Here is a 20,949-nt window from a genome sequence, read left to right as displayed (position 1 = left end):
GTTGTAGGTTGAATATATTAGCCTGTAGTAAGTGAACAAATAGAAATCTTATCAGGTATTTCAGAGTCCAGAATGCTATCCATTGCACCATGGAACCTCACCTTAGTACTTCAATCATAGAAGTCAGTATATGGAATTAGTTTATGAGAATCAAAAGGTAAAAAGGATAAAGAAGAGGATGGATAATGTATTCCTCTTTGATGCTCCTGTAACAGATTCCAAAGTCTTGGGACTTAACATAATTTTTATTTCCTTCACAGTTATGGTGTTTATAACTATGAAATCAAGATATCATCGGGAATATTTGTGCTAAAGCCTCTAAGGAAGGGTCACTTATGGCCTCTTCTATCCTCTAATTGCCTTAGGACTCCCTAAGCTATTACCGTGTCATCTCAGTCTCTGTTTTATCTTCTCATGGCCTCCTTCTGTTTCCCCTGTATCTCTGTATCCAGTATCTTCTCCTGTTTGTTACAGATTTTTCAAGTCATTTCACTTATACCATACCCTGATCTAAAATGGTCTCATCTTAATGACATCTGTAAAGGGTTTTTTACAAGTAAGAGTCAAGGTACTGGTGGATATGACTTGACAATACTACTTGGGTGTTCATTCTACTACAGTGAGGTAATCCAGACCTTGGTGATAAAAGCAGCAACTGTCCTTGAGGCTGTGGAAGGCATACTACACATAGGTATACTACTCCAGAGTCTAGGAGCTAGTGTTACTTTATGTAGTGAACATTTTACTCTCTAGATAGCAGTGGGGTTTGTGGGACAGTGATGTGTGGTGGTCTGCTGGTGACTGAAAACATTAATGTCTTAGTCTTTTCCAATGTCTGGATCATTGGACCTATGACTACTCGATGAGATATTTCATTCATCTGTTCTCTAGCCCCACAGACAAATATTATGAAAGGGAAGAAGGTTTGTTATATAGTAAATAATGCTAGTCATTTTGGGCATATATAATGTTATTTTTTATTTTATTTATTACAGAGAGGGAAAGGGAGAATGGGTGCACCAGGGACTCTAGCCACTGCAAACAAACTCCCGATGTATGTGCCACCATGTGCATCTGGTTTATGTGCGTACTGGGGAATAAAACCTAAATCCTTAGGCTTCCCAGGCAGGTGCCTTAACCACTAAGCAATCTCTCCAGCCTTGTACTTTATTTTATTATTTTTAGGGACACTTTTGACTCAAAGGTATTATAATGACTTGATTAAAATGACTCATCATTTTATACATACTGCCTTTTAAATAAACTTTATCTAATTTAAAATCATAAAAATTATATATATATACATATATATATATATATATATATATATCATATATATGGTTTTCACATAAATACTTAATAGCTGTGATGGGCACTAATGACATGGTGACTGAACTTCTTGGCAAGAGCAACTAGGATACTTGATAAAATACAAAAGAAAATTTCTTTGAAGGCTCTTCTTTGGAATTCAAATTAAACTACCAATAGGTATGAGGAAATGAGTGCTCTGTAGAAGAAAATAATATCATAAAAACATCTATGTTTTCCATATGAAATATCTACCATCTATTAATATCCAGGAATGATGCAAACAGTACATGGATTTTGAAATTACTATTATTAATATGTTGGAATCAGACAAAACAGATTATCCTCAGCTTATAATTTGAATCTACCAAAAGAAATCAAATGGAATAGTCAGACTGACAAAAAGAACAAAGTATGAAACCCTGATAGGTTTAATGGAAGTTTGGATGCAACGGCGGCTTCCAGGTGAGTGAAGTAGCAGCGCGTGTGAGGCGTGGAGAGCTACATCGCTGAAGCAGAGGTCCCAGAGCAGCTCTGCCACCACACCAAACCATCAACACCAATCCGTGACTAGGACACACTGACAAAGTAATTTCTCTCCATTATAACCTCCCTGCATAGGAACTCCAACGCTGCTCCCCCTGGAGGCACTCTGCAGAGAAGAGCCTTAACTGCCTCCCCCCATTAACTTTGAATTGAAACAACATCATCAGTGACTTTGACAACAAAGGAACAGCTGGCCACCGCTGCTGCAGGTCTACCTGAAGTATCCATGTCCAAGAGCCCCATGGTCATCTCCCAGCACATGGCCTGGGCTGTAGCTGCCTCCAGATGCCACAGCTATTCCCCAGGTGCTATAGACACCCTAGGCCTGCAGACACAGCAGCCCCAGATGGGCCAACACTGCTTCCAGAGTCCCACAGCTGTCCCAGGGCAATGCTGCCTCAGCCACCACACCTCATGGATGGCAGTGACTGTCACCAGAAATGAACTGCATGGTGAAGCAGCCTAAAGAACCTTGAAAGAAACTCCTGATGGGTGAAATGTGAAATGAGTGCAGATCTGAACAGACTAAGCACAAGGGAAGGATTACTCACTGAGGCCAGGACATCTGAGCAGGAATCTGGCAACCAGAGAAGCCATTCCTCCCCATCACTGTCTCAGGACAACCTAGTACTACAGGCAAACAAAGCAGTACATGGGACTTCTACATTCTTTCAGCATCTGAACCACAGAAGCCCTGGCCTGGCAGTGGAAGTTTTAATCCCATACTCACAAGGGACTGGCTGGCATCTGGCCTAGGAGGCAGGCTGTCCCAGCCCAGGAAAGCCTACCAGAAAGTTTTCATTTATGGAAGACTTTCTCCTCTGAAAGGTCTTCAAGCTTCATTTGACTGACCATCTCTAGGCAGAACGTCACCTGCTACCTCTGGAAACTCATATAAAACATAACGTAAGCCAGGCGTGGTGGCACACACCTTTAATCCCAGCACTCGGGCGGCAGAGGTAGGAGGATCGCTACGAGTTCGAGGCCACCCTGAGATTCCATAGTGAATTACAGGTCAGCATGGGCTAGAGTGAAACCCTACCTTGAAAAATCAAAAAAAAAAAAAAAAAAAAAAAAAACCATAATCTGAGAGGAGGGAAAAATCACATCATCACACTGAAGGAGAAAAAAACTTAGACCAGTACCTACTATATCAGGTAAACACCCATTTTGTTGTTGTTGCTTCTATTTTTGTTTGTCTGCTTGTAGCTTTTTGTTCTTTATTGTTTTGACTTTTGAAAACACAAGAAACCAACCGCAAATCTAGTAGATGGCAAAATAACAAAAGATTAGGGTGAAATCCATGAAATAGAGCCTAAAGGAAAAAATAAAACAAAGTTGATTATTTGAAAAAGTTGAAAAGATTGATAAGACCTTACTTGAATGGATGAAAATAAAAGAGAAGATCCAAGTTAACAAAATTAGGAACAATAAGAATATTGCTACAGCAGACTCCACTGAAATCCAGAGCATCATCAGAGAATGTTTCGCAAACTAATATTTCCAAAAGCTGAACATCTTTAAAAAAATGGATAAATTTCTAGATGCACATATGACTTACCAAAATTAAAGCAAGAAGTTATAAATAATTTAAACAGACCCATTATAAGCCATGACATTGAAGCTGTAATTAAAAGTCTTCCACAAATAAAACATAAGACCATATGGATTCACTATTGAATTTTATCATTTTTTTAAGGAAGACCTAATGCCAGCACTTTTCAAATTATTCCACAAAATAGAAAGTGAAGAAACAATACCAAGTTCATTCTATGAAGCCAGTATAGTCCTGATACCAAAAATGGATAAAGGCACAATTGTAAAAGAAAATTATAGCTCATTTTCCCTGATTATCATAGATGCAAACAAAATCTCAACCAGATACTCACAAACCAAATGCAAGAACATATTAAAAAGATCATACATCATGCCCAAGTGAGCTTCATCCAAGGAATGCAAGTTTGGTTTAATATATGCAAATCAATAAATACAATAGACTATATAAATAAACTTAGGATAAAAATCACATGATCATCTCCATAGATGCATATAAAAGGAATTTGACAAAATTCAACATGCTTTCATGATAAAAGTCATGATCAAATTAGGAATAGATTAAAAATATCCAAATATGGGCTGGAGAGGTGGCTTAACGGTTAAGCGCTTGCCTGTGAAGCCTAAGGACACTGGTTCGAGGCTCAATTCCCCAGGACCCACGTTAGCCAGATGCACAAGGGGGTGCATGTATCTGGAGTTCATTTGCAGTGTCTGGAAGTCCTGGCTTGCCCATTCTCTCTCTATCTCTATCTCTATCTCTATCTCTATCTGCCTCTCTCTCTCTCTCTCTCTCTCTCTCTCTCTCTCTCTCTCTCTCTCTCTGTCACTCTCAAATAAATAAATAAAAATAAACAAAAAAAATTAAAAACCAACTGCTCTTGATTTGGCTAACTGATCCCCTCAGTGGTACGAGACCCATAGCTGGAGCTGGGAAACAAATCAGAACCATACCCAAACATAAGCCCACTCCCCAATATCAAGCTACCGTCAATCATGGGCTACAAGAGGGCCTACACCTATCAAACTCTCTATCAAAAAAGTAATTGTTATCTCAATTTTCCAGGTGCTAATTTACTCTCCGTTGGAGAATCTGCTTCTCTTTTTCAGATAGATGCAGATCCTAAGGAGAGAGCTACCCCAACATACCTCAAAAGGGGCCCAACTGAAACTAAGGACAATTGGCGAAACAAGCAAGGGTGATGTTTTCCTGATGAACCGGATACCAGCACAAAGGGGAAGGAGACCAACACAGAGAAAAATCAACTCCTACCAAATCAGAGAGCCAGAGCCTCAGAGGCCCCCAACACCTCAGCACTGAAGCAGACCAAAAATGAACCCAACATGGCTCAGGGAAATTTTGCGGAAGAGGGGGCGGAAAGAATGTCAGAGTAACATGTTGGGTCATGATATGCAGAGATATTTATCGTACCAATAACTGTGGGCTAACTCCACAATGCACGACCCATTTGCATCAACAAGGAGGGTCCAACGGGAGGGGGTAGATCATGGATGAGCCTAAACAATGGTACCAAACTGCCTGTATTTGCTGAAAAGAAAACTAATAAATTAAATTTAAAAATAAAAATATCCAAATATATAAAAGCCCTATATTACAAGTCTATAGCCTGTAATATTCTAATTGGGGGGAACTCAAAGCATTTCCTCAAAAATCAGGGACCTGCAAGAATGTGCACTCTCTTCACTCTTATTAAATATAGTGCTCAGAATTTTGTCTTGAGCAATCAGACAAGAGAAAGACATAAAAGGGATAAAAGTGATAAGAAATGAGAAACTCAAACTATCCCTATCTGTAAATAACATGATGCTACACCAAAAATAGCCAATAGTCAACTAAGAAACTCTTAGATTTATTAACACTTTCCATAAAATTTCAAAAGACAAAGACAACATACAAAAATCAGTAGCCTTCCTATATACCAATAATGAACTTATAGAGAAAGAAATTAGGAAAAATATCCTACTCACAATAACTCCAAAAAATAAAGTACCCTAGAAATAACCTAGCATGAAAAGTGAAAGACTGCTACAATGAAAACATTAGAGGCTGGACACTAGATGGTGGGAAGACCTTCTATGCTGCTGAATTGGCAGAAGTGATACTGTGAAAATAGCTATATGACCAAAAGTAACCAACAGATTCAAAGTAATTCCCATCAGAATGCCAAAGACATTGCTCACAGAACTAGAAAAAAAAAAAAAAATCAAAGAATTCATATGGAAACACAAAAAGACCACAAGTAGCCAAAGGAATCCCTAAAGAGAAAGAACACAGCTAGAGGTGTCACAGTAGCGAACCTCAAAATACGCCACAGAGATCTAGTGACAATATGTACCTGGTACTAGCACAAAGACCTGCAGACATATAGAGGTCTGGGGAAATGGCTCAGTAGGTGAAGTAGTCAGTGATCTCGAAAGGAACAGAACCACTAGAATAAATTATATTAAAAATGGAATTTATTGGATTAGTTTACAGCAGTCCAAATAGCAGTTGCAGGCCTGAGAATCAAGGAACCTGGCAGCTGCTCAGTCCATGTGGTTAGATGCCTCAACAGTCCCAATCTGACACTGAAGGCCTGGAGGCGTCCTGAGGAGTCGCTGGTTTTCAATCCATGCAGGTCTTCAGTTGATGCTGGTCTTCAATCCATGCTGGAAGGCAGCAAGCAGCTCCTGCAGCCACGTGGAAGGAAGGAGCTCTTTCACCCAGAGCTTTCTTATATAAAGTCCCCCTCTGAAAGGCACCACCCACTCTGGAGGAAGGGCTCACTCTAGAGGAGGACTCCCTCCTTCAGTTAATCCTTCCTGGAAGCAACCTCAGAGACCTGCTAGAAAGGGATTTCTGTGGGTTACTAAACAGATACGTTGACAACACCTTAACTATCACAAGTCCACCCCTTGTCAACTTGGCACCAAACCATATCTTCTTACATCATACTTAATTTCCAAATGAAAACAGTAACAAGCTCATAATTCAGCCTAACATGGTATAACTATCCCACGTACAACGGGAAATGCACAATCTTTCCCACAATACAAAGTAAGATTCTTTGAGGAATGCTTAGTCTCTAACATAATATAAATTCAACAACAGTTAGCTACTGATGTAATCTTAGTATTGGTATAGATTTGTACAAACACTCGTATCAAGGGAGGACAGAAATAGCAATTACAGTCCTCGTTTTTTGTAACTGATCACATGGCCTTAGCTGGTATTTGTAACTGCCTTCTTCAACTACCCATTCTGTACTTCCTCTACCTTCAGCAAGCACCTCAGCAGGTCCTAGTTCTTCACCTGGAGGGGTGACCCATACCTTCATTCTTGAAGGATCTGGGCCATTTATCACACTACCTTGATTGGGTTGCTATAGCTATCCATTGACTTTGATACAGGTCACGGTAACACTAAGAGACATCCTAAAGGATCTCCTGCACTCCAGACATACTCTTCCTTGCCTCCATTGTGGAGGAGCAGTCCAATTTCCCCCTGGTAGTCTGGATCAATCATCCCTGCTATCACTGTAACTCCTTTCTCAGCCTGTTCACTCCAGGGCATCAGGAGCCCAAAGTGGCCAGGGGGAAGTCTTAGCTTCCAGTTCAATAGAATGTTCTTTTTGCCTCCTTGCAAAAGCACTCTCTCCTCTGGCACCAAGACTTCTGGGCCAGCAGAGTGTAAGGTTGCCAGAACAGGAAGCAAAAATTTAGCTAATGGGTCACTTGGGGTGATGGTAAGTGGCACCATTCCCATTTCCACCCTTTGATTCCTGAACCCATGAATATGGGCTATAAGAGAAACAGAAGCATATATATACTGTGAGTAGCCTAGCTGGAGGGGGAAACTGGAACTCCAGAGAGTTGTTGCTGGTTAGAATTATTGGACTTGGAGATTTGTCACTAACTAGAATTGCTGGACTTTGAGCTGCAGAATTTGATGTTTGCCCTGTTTAAATCTTGTATCGGTTGAATATCTGTCTGATATGCCCAATGCTATCTTTTGCAGTGTGAATGTTTATTCTATGCCATAATAGGTTTTGGGGATTTTTTTTTTTTTTTTTTTTGGTGTTATGGCTCAGTTAAAAGACCTTGGACCATGGGGATGTTTGAACGTAATTAGAATTGATAAAAAATATAGAGACTTTTAAAGTTGGACTGACTGCATTCCATGGGGAATGGGTTGGTTTGATTCAGGTGTCCCCCATAAACTTATGTGTTCTGAATGTTAGGTTCCCAGCTGATGGATATTTGGGAATTAATGCCTCCTGGAGGGAGTATATTGTTGGCTGTGGGCTTATGGGTTTATAGCCAGTTTCCTTTTGCCAGTCAGTGTTTGGCACACTCTCCTGTTGTTATTGTTCACCTGATGGTGGCCAGGAGGTGATGTTCACCTACTGTTCATGCCATCATTTTCCTCTGCCATCATGGAGCTTCCCCTGAGTCTGTAAGCCAAAATACTCCCGCCCCTTTGCTTTTTCTAAAAGCTGCTCTTGGTCAGGTGGTTTCTGCCAACAATGGGAACCTGACTGCAACAGTGGGTGAAACATAAGTACCTGAATTCAGATCCACAAAACATACATAAAGACAGATGTACCTACAATCCCAACATGCCAACAGCAACATGGGAAGCAGAGACAGGAGAATATTCTGGAAGGTGGCAGACTAGCTAGACTGGTGAATGCAGCAGTGAACAAGAAACTTTGCCTCAAATAAGGTGGAAAGTTTGAATTAACACCAAAAGTTGTTCTCTGACCTCCTCATGTCTATTCTATCACATGTGCACTCCAGATTATGTGCACCTGGACACACACACAAAGAGAGAGAGAAAGAGAGAGAGAGAGAGAGACTGACCACTGGAACAAATGTGAAAATCAAGGATTTGCTTTCTTCTGCTTCCACTTTGCTTTACCTGGTGTTGACATCATCACTGGGCTGTCTATGCCACCTCCTATTGCTTCAGGCACTCCTTGGACCATAGCAAAAAAACAGCAACAGCATCTATGGTCACTACATGTGCACAGTTGTTATGTATCCTGCCAAGGAGGGAGCTTTGCAATATAAGTAGCAAGTATTACCTCTCCTACCACAGGCTAAGCCTGAGTTTGATGTCCATCTTAGAACCAAGACAGGTGTTGGTATACTCAGAGACTTGGACCAACCAGAACAAGCTCTGAACTAGGGCTGGAGGTCAATCTAACCATGCCAGAATGCACTGGGTGAGACTAACAGGGTTCCCACTGAGGAAAACACGGTTGCTCTCTCTAGAAAAGAAGACTCCTCAGAAAAGGAAAGAGTGCTGGATGCTAAACAAACATTGACATCAATACCATACCACAACCAGGCTCCTTGTAGCTCCTTGAACCTTAATTTCTCTCCCCTTCTCCTTGTGCCTTGCTACCCTTTCCTCTCAGAAAATGAATATGCCAACCACCCCTGGTTAGAAACATGTACCCTCACCGTAACTTTTTTTGTGCTCATGATTTTACTTAACTGTCATGCTGCCTTGCAAATAGGACTAGTTTCTTCCTCACAGTTATTCCTTAGATTACATGGGAAATGCCTACCATTTATGAACATTTGACACATAAATTAGTATGGTTCTTATAAAAACTTCATTCACTAGGTAGGTCCTATGAGACCAGACGTTTTATTTCAATCTGATGTTCTCTACCCTGATTTCATTGTAGAATCACTTAGGGAATATTTTTCAAAGTACTAATCTGAGCCACCTTACCTGGGACTGGAGCAGATCCATGAGCCCTGGTAATTTGTATGGATCCCCAGGTGTGTCTCAGGGACAGCCAAAGACACCAAGTTCAAATCCACAGGGCAGACAGAAGCTTCGACTATTGTTTGTGTGATCTCCTGTCTGTGACTAGCAGGATCTGCTGGGAGCCTGGGAAAACCCAGCCCTTCCTACACCCAGAAACCTCTAGAAGCCAGAGTTGTTCATTTCCTCAAGCACAAAGCTTCAACTGGCAGACTAGACAGATGGCTTTTACTTAGCTTTCCTGCTGTGTCAGGAAAAACAGAGGAGGGGGAAATCTCTGCTTTGAGTCCTTCAAACAATGTTTACATATTCAAGCCATTACCTTTTACATGCCATTAGCTGGGAGGAAGGAAAAGGATAAACTTAACCAAAGAAAAATAGTTTGTAGTTCCTCCTCAGTGAAGACAGTGTGGAGGGACTGGACAGAGACAAGCCTAGGTTGTGGACCACATTCCAAACAATATAATGTATTGATCAGTACCTCCCCCCAAAAAATATCAGATACATCATAAGTAATTCTAGATCCTCTCCTGGGGACTATGAGATATGCTTAAGGTCATATAGAAAAACAATTTTGTACTAAGCATCTTCCATTGTTGAGTATTTTGCATACTTCATAATAGTACCAAAAATTGCTATAATTTCACAAATGAAAGAACTAATCCAAAAGCTTATTGTTGGTGAGGAAACAATCAGGACTGGTGTTGATGATTGTCTGAGACTCAAAAATCCACATTCCTGCCTTTATGCCCAATAAAGCTTCCAGGATTCTTCTAGCAGTCTGCAGGTATGATTCAGAGTAGTTTGAACCAGCATTGAACAGTAACTTTTCTTTCACATACTGGGTGAAATGAGCAAGTCCCAGAGCTACTAGGTATTGATAAGTTCCCATGGAAACAAATTTTCAATAGCGTAGGAACTACCTACACTTTCTGCTGTCATAACTCTCATTAAACATCCATGAAGGTTTGTTGTGACATCGGCTTAGGTGTGGGAGGATGAGGAAATGCAAAGACAAACCCTCAAATTCCTGCTCTCCAAGAGCTGGTAAAGGGCTTGGAGAAATGAACTATGTATCAGTCACTTTACTTTGTAAATATCAAGCCATTCATCTTTTCATCAAGCAGGCATTGAGCACCTATTTTAATGCTGGGTGCTAGGATTCAGACGTGAGTCTTCTCCAAATATAAATTGAAGAATAAGATTCCATAATAATGTGGGAGCAAAGTACTAAAACAGTCTGTAACCAACGCACTGTAAACCTGATATAGGAATTTATTTATGAAAACTCTTACAGACATAACACTGTTTAGTTCCCAGTATTTATTTGCTATACATTCTTTTTAGTTATTTAACCCTGACAATGCCACTGGCTTTCTTGAGTTCTGATCTTGTGACTCATGCAGAATGATGAGTGCAGACACAACAGGACAAGTGAAGAAAGATATGGTTTTGTCTGAGACACAAAGAGAGAGAGAGATGAGAGATGGAATGGGCATGCCAGGGCCTTCAACCATTGCAAACAAACTCCAGAAATATGTGCCACCCTATTCATCTGGCTTATGTGAGTTCTGGGGAATTGAACCTGGGTCCTTTGGCTTTGCAGAAGAGCACCTTAACCACTAAGCCATCCTTCTAGCTTGAGATATGGTTTTAGGAAAGAAAGTCCAGCAAGAAGCTCTGGAGTTTAGAGGGCTTCTGGGCAGATGCTTGGTGACTTGGGCCTGAGTTGCAAATTAGGTATCAAGTGGGGGTGGATTTGGTTGGTTATTTTGAATGTACACGGGGGCTCTTGATAGGTTGATGAGTTAGGCAAAGAAATGTGGGTCCCTGCTGGTGGGAAAATGATTCACTAAAAAGATAGAATCAGGAAGTTAAAATAAGAACAAAGGTAGCTGGACATGGTGGCTTTAATCCCAGCACTTGGGAGGCAGAGGAAGAAGGATCACTGTGAGTTTGAGGCAATCCTGAGACTATAAAGTGAATTCCAGGTCAGCCTGAGCTAGAAAGACCCTACCTCAAAAGAAAATAAAATAAAAATGACAAAGGCTTATGGTCAGCCAACACCTTGGTAAGGGTTCTTAGATCTTAGTTCCCTGATTCTGTCCTCTGGACTTCTCATTAGTAATAAACAATTCATTATCAATTCTCTGGGTTTATCAGCTCAGTCAGGACATGTAGACATTTGTTTATTCTTTTGGGGCCTGTAACCCTGGCTACCTACCTACAGAATGAGGACTTAACTCTTAATTCTTACCACAATAACCTATAGGTATTATTATCCCCATTTAACAGAAAGTTCCTGAGGCACAGAGAGATTGAGCAAGCTACTCAAAGTGAAGCATCTCATGAATTAGCCAGGGTCCAAATCCCACAGACTGAGTGTCAGAGCTGATGTCCTAACCACCATATCATATTGCTTCATGCCAATTTTGTTGATTGATTCATTAATGGTTATATTGAGAGAGTCAGAAGTAACACATTATTGGCATATTTAAATTATATACCAGCCCTGACACTGAGGCTCCCAGAAATTGGTGCTGTGTAGTCACCATAGGAATTTATAATATAAGTTATAAATTTATAATTATAATATGAAGTATATATGTAATATAAATATGTCACCTAGTCAGCTGACAGTGCTGAGTAGAAAGTGAATATCCTCACTGAACCTGAATTGAATGGAATCTCTTTGTCCATGAAGATAGCAGCATATGACAAGTCAGGCCAGCCTAGGAGGTTGCCCTGTATGGAGAGGTATTCACACCTGCCTCCATCCTGGAGCTGAGAAGGAGGAAAAGAAAGGCTTATGTCTGATTTTTCTGGTGCAGACTTGGTGAAAAGAGCAAAACAGCAGCCCAGTGCTTACTTCTTAGGAGGCCAGGTCATGGGAAGAGGCTGACTGTCCTACTAAAATAGTGTTCTTTCTTTATGCTTCAGAGCCTTCCATTAAGGCCAGGCTTGGGCTTAAATGATTGGAAACCATACATAAGCACCATAACCATGGTCTTTGCCCAAAAGATTCCTGCTCAGCTCTCAGAACATGAGGCTTTGTCACTTCCTCTAAGCAGTTTCTATTCCCCACCACTCTTGTCTATACCCCATAAATGTTTCCTGTTATCACATATTTTGTAATATGTATGGTAACTATGCTTAAATAATACTTTTGAGAAGCTATTTGTATCGCCTTCCCTGGTCTGAAATCCACAAGTTGGGAACCAGGTCTTTTATTCATCAATATATTCCATCACCTAACAGTATCAAACACACAGCAGGGTCTCGGAATTTTCTTTGGTTTGCATATATGTGTGTAATGAATGAGAAACCAACCTCAAATCCTTCCATTATTCTTTAATTTTTAGGGAAGAGTGAAGCCCCAGCCACCCCAGGGGAGCTTGACGTCCCAGAAACATCTCAAAGCAAAGCTGAACATGTGGTACGCACCTGGGCATGTAGACCTTCCAGAAGGTCCTCTTAGATCCTAAGCCTTCTTCTCTCCTCTCTTGCTGGCTGGAACCCTCCCCTGTTTTTTTTTGTTTTTTTTTTTCCACCCATTCCCTTGATGTCAGACTGTTTTTAGGACTTACCTCACAAAGGAAAAGGAGGCAGGGAATAAGCGCATGGGTCGGTTATTATCTAGCTGATGTACAAGAACCTCTTGCTAACACTGGTGATGTGTTTGCCATGTGCTCAAGAAATTGTGCTGGTAGTATGTGTACGTGTGAGCTTCCAAGGCCTGACACCACTCCATCAACTGCCATCAAAAAAATGGGTGGTCATAAGACTTATTTTAAAAATTTAAGTACACCTTCCAGAAACTAAGGGTGACTGTTCCCCAAACATCATTTTTTTAATGCAACGGGCTATGCTTTAAAAAGAAGAAAGGGAGGGAAGGAAGGGAGAGAGGGAGAGAGAAATAAATCTGGCAAGCAGTTAAACCACTTTTCATATCCCAGTACTTATCCAGGAGACATTATAGAATTAAAAACCACCCTGAAAAGCCAGGCATGGTGGTGCATGCTTTAAATCCCAGCATTGGGAAAGCAGAGGTAGGAGGATTGCCATAAGTTCAAGGCCACCCTGAGTAAATAGTGAATTCCAGGTCAGCCTGGGCTATAATGATACCCTACCTCAAAGAACCCAAAGGGGAGGGAAAACACCCTGAGTTTTTCTATTGTTGTTTTTTAAAATGTCTGGATTAGAACATAATTCATCTTAACATGATGGGAGGTCTCATCATGCACTTCACACATTGAAACATTTTAGAAAACACTATCATTTTGGCAAGCCTCTAGCAATGCAAGGAACAACAGCAAATGCTTCTTTCTTTGAGTGTTAAGTCTGTTGTGAATAAGATTAGAAAAAAGTACATTTTGCTCTTTTATTTCACTTCTTGTTGGAGGAATTTATTGCATTTTTATAAAAATCAACTCCATTTATCCCTGTATAAGCAGAATTTACTGGCCCACTTTTCAAAAAACTAAACTTGAAACGGATGGTTGATAAAAGTGATATTCCTATTGTTCCAGAGGGGAAAAAGCCATCCATCTATCTATCACATACTTATTCAAGTTGATCTCAAGAACTTACTTTGTGCCAGCCACTAACTACAAAAAATAGACCAGTAACTATATTATATGCCCTGCCTTCATGTCTCTGGGGAAGATACTAAGAAAGCTACAATTTCCAGTGATGTGTGTCTTGATAGACTAAGAATAAATTCTTACCCATCCTTGACTAAAAGGGAAGGCGTCACAAAAAAAAAAAAAAAAAAAAAAAAAAAAACCAGAAAGAATATGAAGAGCTAGGGAAACAGCTCAGTCTATAAAGTGTTTGCCTTGCAAGCATGAAGACTTGACTAGATCCCCAGTGTCCACATAAAATTATCAGACATGGTGGTGTACACCTCTAATCCCAGCACTGGGCAGGCATGGAAGGAGGACCCATGGGGCTCACTAGCCAGGCGAATGATGTTACACAACCCATTGCTATCCTCTGGCCTCTACATGTACACACACATGCACTTGCCTACACACCAGCATGTGTTTGAGACAGTTCTGAAAAGTAAAAGCCCAAGTGCCCAAGGCATGGGTGGCAAGAAGGAACAGCTTTATAAGGAAAGGCAGGGCTGGAGGGTTGTATTAGCAGTTAGGACATTTGCCTGTGTGATTCCCCAGTACCCATGTAAGCCAGATGCACAAGGTGGCACATGTACCTAGAGTTTGTTTGTAGTGGCTAGAGGCCCTGGTGCTCCTATTCTTTCTCTCTCTCTCATAAATGAATAAGTAAAAAAAAAATTAAAGAAACACATAAAATATCTCCAGTTTCAGATTGTATGCGTCTGGAGGACAAGAAAAGATTTATATGTAGAGCTGACAGGAGATAAGACGGTGAGATAAGAAAGAAAAAGAATATGAATATTCTATGTACAAGCAAAGAATTTGGCCTTCTCTTGACATAATAGGAGAAAAATGATGCAGAATGTGGTAGTTACTAGTTGCTTACTGATCCATCTCTGCTTCCCTTATCTTCTTTAATAGTTGGAGGCAAGGAGGGAGCGGCTTAAAGGGATGTGAACCTTAAAATCAGTTCTCAGATCCATGGCCATCTCTGACCTCTGGCATCATCTACCACAATGCACAATTGTTTGACTTAACCTGGACGGATTTTCTAAGGTTTTCTCCATTTGTACAATGGTCTGAAACGCTTTAAATGCATAAGAATCACTCCTCTACTTTTCTATGTGAAAACTTTCTGCTTTCTCCCCAAATTAATTTTATCCAAGCACAGTTGTTTTATATTCATCCATAAAATCTTACCAAGTGCTTGTCATTTATGTCAGAGCAGTTGTGTGTGCCATTCTAGAATTGTAAACAGCCACATTCTCACATTATCCTGGAGCAGCCTAACTTGTCTGTCACTGACCTCATAACCCACCCAGCTTCTATGGGAGTTTCAAGTCTTCAGGCTTTCACTGCTTATGTGAGAAGTTTGAGAAAGATTCAAAACTATAAAATGTCAGGCATTTGAAAGTTAGGTGAATGCAGATGGTGTAAATTAGAGGTATCATTTTATGGTTAATAAAGCATATTTGGATTGTATGATCAGAACTCAACCTTTGTTTATAGGAAGGATAAAAATGAGTCAATATTAACTAGGCAGAAATGAAACAATGAGTTAAAACCAGCGATTCAAAGAAAGTTAAGACTTCCTGTTTCTGACCTTCTATCTGATGGGAACTTCCTATTTTTCTGTTTCTCTAAAATTCATGGGCAATATATTTATTTACCTATTTTATACTAAATGCCTGTGCCTCAGCTATACACATTGCACATGACAGTACTCCCTACAGCCATTGTAGGACCCCCAAAACGGGGACCCCATGCTCTGCCCGGATATGGAGACACCCCAAATCACTCACAAGAAACAGTCTTGATGCAAACTGCAAGAAGATTTTATTCCACGTGCGCTGGGGCCCACAGTCGTACACCACGCAGTGGTAGAGGACCGCAGAGCCCCAAATGCAGGAACGGGACAGTTTTTATAGGATTTCTAACAAAGACTGTGCATTAAACCAATCATTTCTTAGCATCAGGAGCCCGCACGGTGCGAGCCAGTCAGTTTATGCCACTCCATAGTTTCTAAGCCAATTAGTTTAAATTGTTCAAGCCCCTGCTCCGTGGACTAATCAGTTTCCTATGACCTCGGTGGTCAGCATTTGCGTGGGTCCTTGGGTGGGGGTGACAAAGTGTGGTTTAAGGCAGGCTGCTAAGGCTTATGGTGCGGGCTACTAAGGCTTATGGTGCGGGCTATTAAGGCTTATGGTGCGGGCTATTTACAGAAACCAAATAAGCGGTTTACTCCATTATTCATTTCCCATCCTCAAGGGCTGTCTCACACCCTTTAACTTAGTTTTATATCAGGAGCGGGCTCTGACATAATGAGAAGAAGGATTTTTTTACTTACTTCCTAGCAGAGAGTAGGGCCTGGAATTTGAGGTATGTGGGGGCCCGCTAAAGCTCCTTTTGGAGCGTGATAGTATTTCTGGGCTTCCGGTTTCTTGGGCCTTTCACCATGAAAACTGTTAGCCATGGGAGATGAACTCCCTGGAAGAGTGGGGCTTTGTTGATCAGATCATAGACACCTGCCCTTCCTTCTCATGGAAGGTGGCAGCATGCTTTATGTGGCACTACTGGGATTCATTTGTCTATTTTATTGTACAAAGATCTCTGATTTGAACTAGGAATGAGGTTGGGATACAAGGGTGAATGAGATAATACCTCTATGCCCTGCTCATTGTTGGGAATATACCCTCAGGCCTGTGCAAACCTAGTGAATTGCTTACACATTCTGAGCCTCAGCTTGTTAAATTATAGGTAGACTGGACACACTTTAACATTCTTTAACATATATCACACACCTAAGGTAACATCACTGCTATTTCAGTTACTCTTTCATCACTGAGAAGGTGATAGCTTTGCTCTCAAGCCTGTTGGCTCTAGATTCTACCAGGACAGCTTGAAAACATCGGTAGTACCCATAGACAGGTACAAAGTCCTCTGCCTCATGAAAGTCACAAATTAAAATATGAAAATTGAGTAAAAGTGATTATGTCACCCTTCTCTAAAAATATGTTTCTACCCAACCCAGCCTTAGAAAACGCAACCACATGATACCAAATATTTGAAACCCTCCCTTACTTTCCACAGCCAGCCAGACCCTGCCATAAATCTTACTTATTGGCGTTAGGCAGGACCATGCTCAGAACAAAAGACCTAAGCAGATGGCCATGCCTTGCAATAACCTTATCACCCACAGTCCTGAGCATATTTGGGACCAGCAGTTTCAAGACTCCCCTGCTGGCCAACTGCTACCCACCTCCTCCCTAGTTGGAACCTTATAAGGAGACCTCTGATTTCCCCTTGAAATAGTTACTTTCCTCAGCCTGCCCTTGGTTTGTAGCTAACACATCATCTCTCCTATTATGAGCAAGTAAGGACCAGCATATGGTCCAGGGACAGTTTAGATAAATAAGTTTGTTTTTCTTTGTGTGTGAGAGTAAAATTGCAAAGTCAACCTTTGTAAGCAAAAATCTAAGAAAAAAACTGAGTACAATGACATAGTAAGAGATTACCAGAAGGTGTGTGCAACCCTAGATAAGTAGTGGAAAATACAAAAAACCCAGCTGCTTAGCAGCCGTTGTCCCAGTCCTCCCGACACTATGACTGACTGAACGGCTGCTCAGCGGTCCGGACTGAGACCTCCGCGAGACGCATCACTGATCCGAATTCATCTGCCCGACACGCTGTCCGAACGACCGAGACGACTGAGACTCGCCTTGAAAACTGCGAAACCGAGAGAAAGTCGGAGCACGGACCCTGCGTCGCCAGGTTGTGACGTCAGAAATCTCACAGACCGAGTCTCGCGTTGAGCCCAAGTCTCACGATATCAGGTTGTATACATTTTAGACTCACTAGAAATATTGTGTTAGTAGTGATGAATATAATTTGGATATATATTATATTAGCTATAATATTAGTTGTGATAGTTTGGACTTGCTTGTGTGTGACTTTCATCCCAGTAAACTCCTTTGCGAGTACACCAGCGTCTGAGTATTATTGACCTTCATGGGCGGAATCCTCTCAACCAATCACCTTTGAGAGTGCTCGCGACACTCTCCCCACCCTCCCCTTTAAAAGACCTATACCTTAGGTCCCAGATCGAGTTCCTTGGCCTCACATCTTGGGACCAGTGAACCTTGTGCAAGAGCCATGCCAATAAACCTGAACCAGCTTTACTGATCTGGTCTGATTTGGTTCCTTGTGTCAGTCAAGCCTTTCAATTGGGTAGCCGCATTTATGGATGAGTCTGGAGAAGCTCTGGGTGGTGAATGTGTGCCAATAAAGTGCTTATGTTGTTTTGGTAGAAAACTCCAGAAGAAATGCTGTGGCCAGAAAACCCTTCTGCTGAGACATCAGCCCCACAAGATGCTATGAGCTCTCTGAAAATCAGGCCAGTCTCCCAGCCTTTTGTAAGCCCAGCCATGAAGGATCCTGGACAACATGATATGGATAGACAAGTTCAGGAAGCTGGAGAAAGCCCTCTACTTGTGTGATCTCAGTAACACAGGTCTAGTATGAATTTCAAAGACCACATGCCTTTTACTGTGTTCTAGTCTAAACATGAATATCTTGCAGTCTTTTATTTCTTGAGCAACTAATACAGTGTGTATAAAACAAATTTGCTTGGCTCAATGCTGAGTACAACCAAGGAACAAAGACAAAGTGGACAGGAATCCCCAACTAAGTAGCTGACAATTTCATAGTGTCTCACATCCTTCCTCCACTCTGTTAACAGTCTAACCCATGGCCCAGACTTATAATTCCCCCAATTTAAAATACTCTAGGGGCTACCTTCTGTTCCTTCATTGAAGTCCAAACTCTTTAGCAAAACAAACTCTGATCCCTAACCACCAGACCTGTCTCTGCTATAGCTATCATTCTCTTAGCATTTCCCAACCAATCATAATGAATCCCCTGCCTGTGCTGGGATTAAAGGTGTATGACACCAAGTCTGGCTCCATGCCTTGCTTCAGGCATACCTGCCTTTCTCTCTTATGTGGGTATACCTGTCCTGGTCTAATATTTCCATCTACAAAACTTCTATGAACATCATACCCTTGTACACTTGGCTCATAAGTACCTAAGTATAGTTTATTTTGGAATTCAAACATTTGCTTTCAGGGTCTCCAGACAGACATAGGACAACTTGCATCGGGCTTCTCAGGGCTCTTTATGATATCATATTTTATATATTATAATGTTTGTTTTGTATGTGTGTTTATGTGTGTGACTGCAGACATGCTGATGCAACAGCATGTGTGGAGGTTAGTGGACAACCTCAGATGTTGGTCCTCACCTCCACCTTGTTAGAGAGAGGGACACTTTGTTGTTCTCTGTTATGTTAACCAGACTAACCGGCCCAACAGCTTCCAGGCAATTCCTTTTTCAACCACCCTTCTCAGATGGTCTCACTGGGATCACAGATTCTCATGCTAACAACATCTGGCTTTTTATGAGAATTCTAGTGTTCAGAATTCAGGTACTCACTTTAATGAAAGGCACTTTGTCCATTGACATGATGTGAACCATGTCTCCAGACCCAATATGTTGTGTTTTTATTTTATTGCTTATTAGAATAGTAGGTTGTATCCCCTCTTATCTCTGGTACCTGCACAATTCTGTCAAATACATACTTTTTAAAACTGGGAACAAATAAGTGGATGCATGTGTATAAGTAACTAAATTAAACATGGAAAGTGACAAATGCCATTAAAATGCATTATATGGAAGATTCAGGGAAGTCTATGTCAATGTTAAAATGTTTACTAAGGAATCAGTGTATTTCAGATCTAAAAGATTAAAATTGAGAGGATTTCCTGGCCAAGGTGAATGGTTGGCCAAACAGAATACTATGCATGACTGTAGTGGACAGCTTCAGGTCAGAGATGAACTTCCAAGCCAGGCATAATTATGGAGGAATGGATACTTATTGAACCTTACAGATCCAAGGGAAGTTCCTTAATGGCAAAATAAGTTGGCACACTTAAATAGGACTAAACACTGAGAGAATCACAAGCCAAAAGAAAGCCAGAAACCACTTTACACAGCACACTTGGCACACTTCAGGAACTCCAGCTAGGCACACTCTGCATATCTTTAGATTGGAATGTCAAACCGACCCACCAACACACCTGAGGGCTGGACCCTAAGATCCACCCAGTGGCACTGCTTCCAGACAGGTGGCTGCAGATCCAAACTACAAACTAATACAACACTGACTATTTTGGGAGCCATCTATTCAAACAACCACATTCTGCCCCAGCCCCAATAGATTTGAAACCATCACACATTGTAAATTGTATTCAGTCCAATTTCAGAGGACCCCCACAGTCTTGACCAAGTAAAGATAGTAAGTCCTATAAAATCAAACAAATTCAATACTTTCAACGTATAAAGGCACAGAGTAAACATTTTCAACTGGTGTAAGGCATAGCAAGGAGAAACTGAAACAATGTAAACTTTTGCAGTTCAAGTTCAATACAGTCAGAGACTGGCAGTCTCCAGATTTTCCAATTCTGCCCCTTTACTCAGGCAGAGTAGCCAGGGAACACTTCCATGCCAGCCTAACAGTGCACTCCATGGTAGCCCTTGCACAGTCCTGGTATATCCAAAACATACCCAGGTCTCCATGCAAACCATGGTCCATCTTCCAAAGGCTCTTTCAGCCTATCAGGGCATCAGGCTCTGCTTCATGCCACATCTCAGCAGTGGCTCCTGGAACTGTGTGCAATTCATGACACTCTTAGCAATTTTCATGCTTCAGAAACAAATACCCAAATACCAGGTGTGAGGACACAGCCATATTCTTAATTCAGAGATGTAGTAAATCCTAACCTTGAAAAGCAGGTTCCTTCTCTAGTCAACTCTTCCCAAAAGAGTTTACATTGCTATGGTAGTCTTTCCTCAGGCATCCTTTCCATTGTTTTAATGTAAAGCAGTTGAGCCATCTTCCTGAAGATTGCTAATGTGTTGACAGTAGCAGCTTCAGTAACCTAAAACCAGTCTCAGTGCCTGTAATTTTAAGTTGCTTGAGGTTTTCCAATTTAAAATGGTAAATCTTTCAGTTCAGCATCTTTAGCCAAACACACCAGTCCATTCCAAATTTAACTTTGACCAAACTCTCTGGGTCTGGGCAAT

General features: G+C 41.2%; 1 protein-coding gene across 1 annotated transcript in view; it reads left to right on the top strand.

Annotated features, from left to right (window-relative positions):
• Positions 1-20,949, top strand: part of C5H1orf87 (chromosome 5 C1orf87 homolog) — a 95,979-nt gene that overhangs the window by 60,275 nt on the left and 14,755 nt on the right. Inside the window, 3 exon segments of the mRNA XM_004663201.2 lie at positions 12,553-12,626; positions 18,117-18,253; positions 18,255-18,319. Coding sequence (XP_004663258.2) covers positions 12,553-12,626; positions 18,117-18,253; positions 18,255-18,319 — 276 coding nt within the window.

This window comes from Jaculus jaculus, chromosome 5 (assembly GCF_020740685.1).
Source record: "Jaculus jaculus isolate mJacJac1 chromosome 5, mJacJac1.mat.Y.cur, whole genome shotgun sequence".
NCBI classification, from domain to species: Eukaryota; Metazoa; Chordata; class Mammalia; order Rodentia; family Dipodidae; genus Jaculus; species Jaculus jaculus.
Note: the sequence above shows the minus strand (reverse complement) of the source record. Positions and strands in the feature narration are given on the sequence as shown.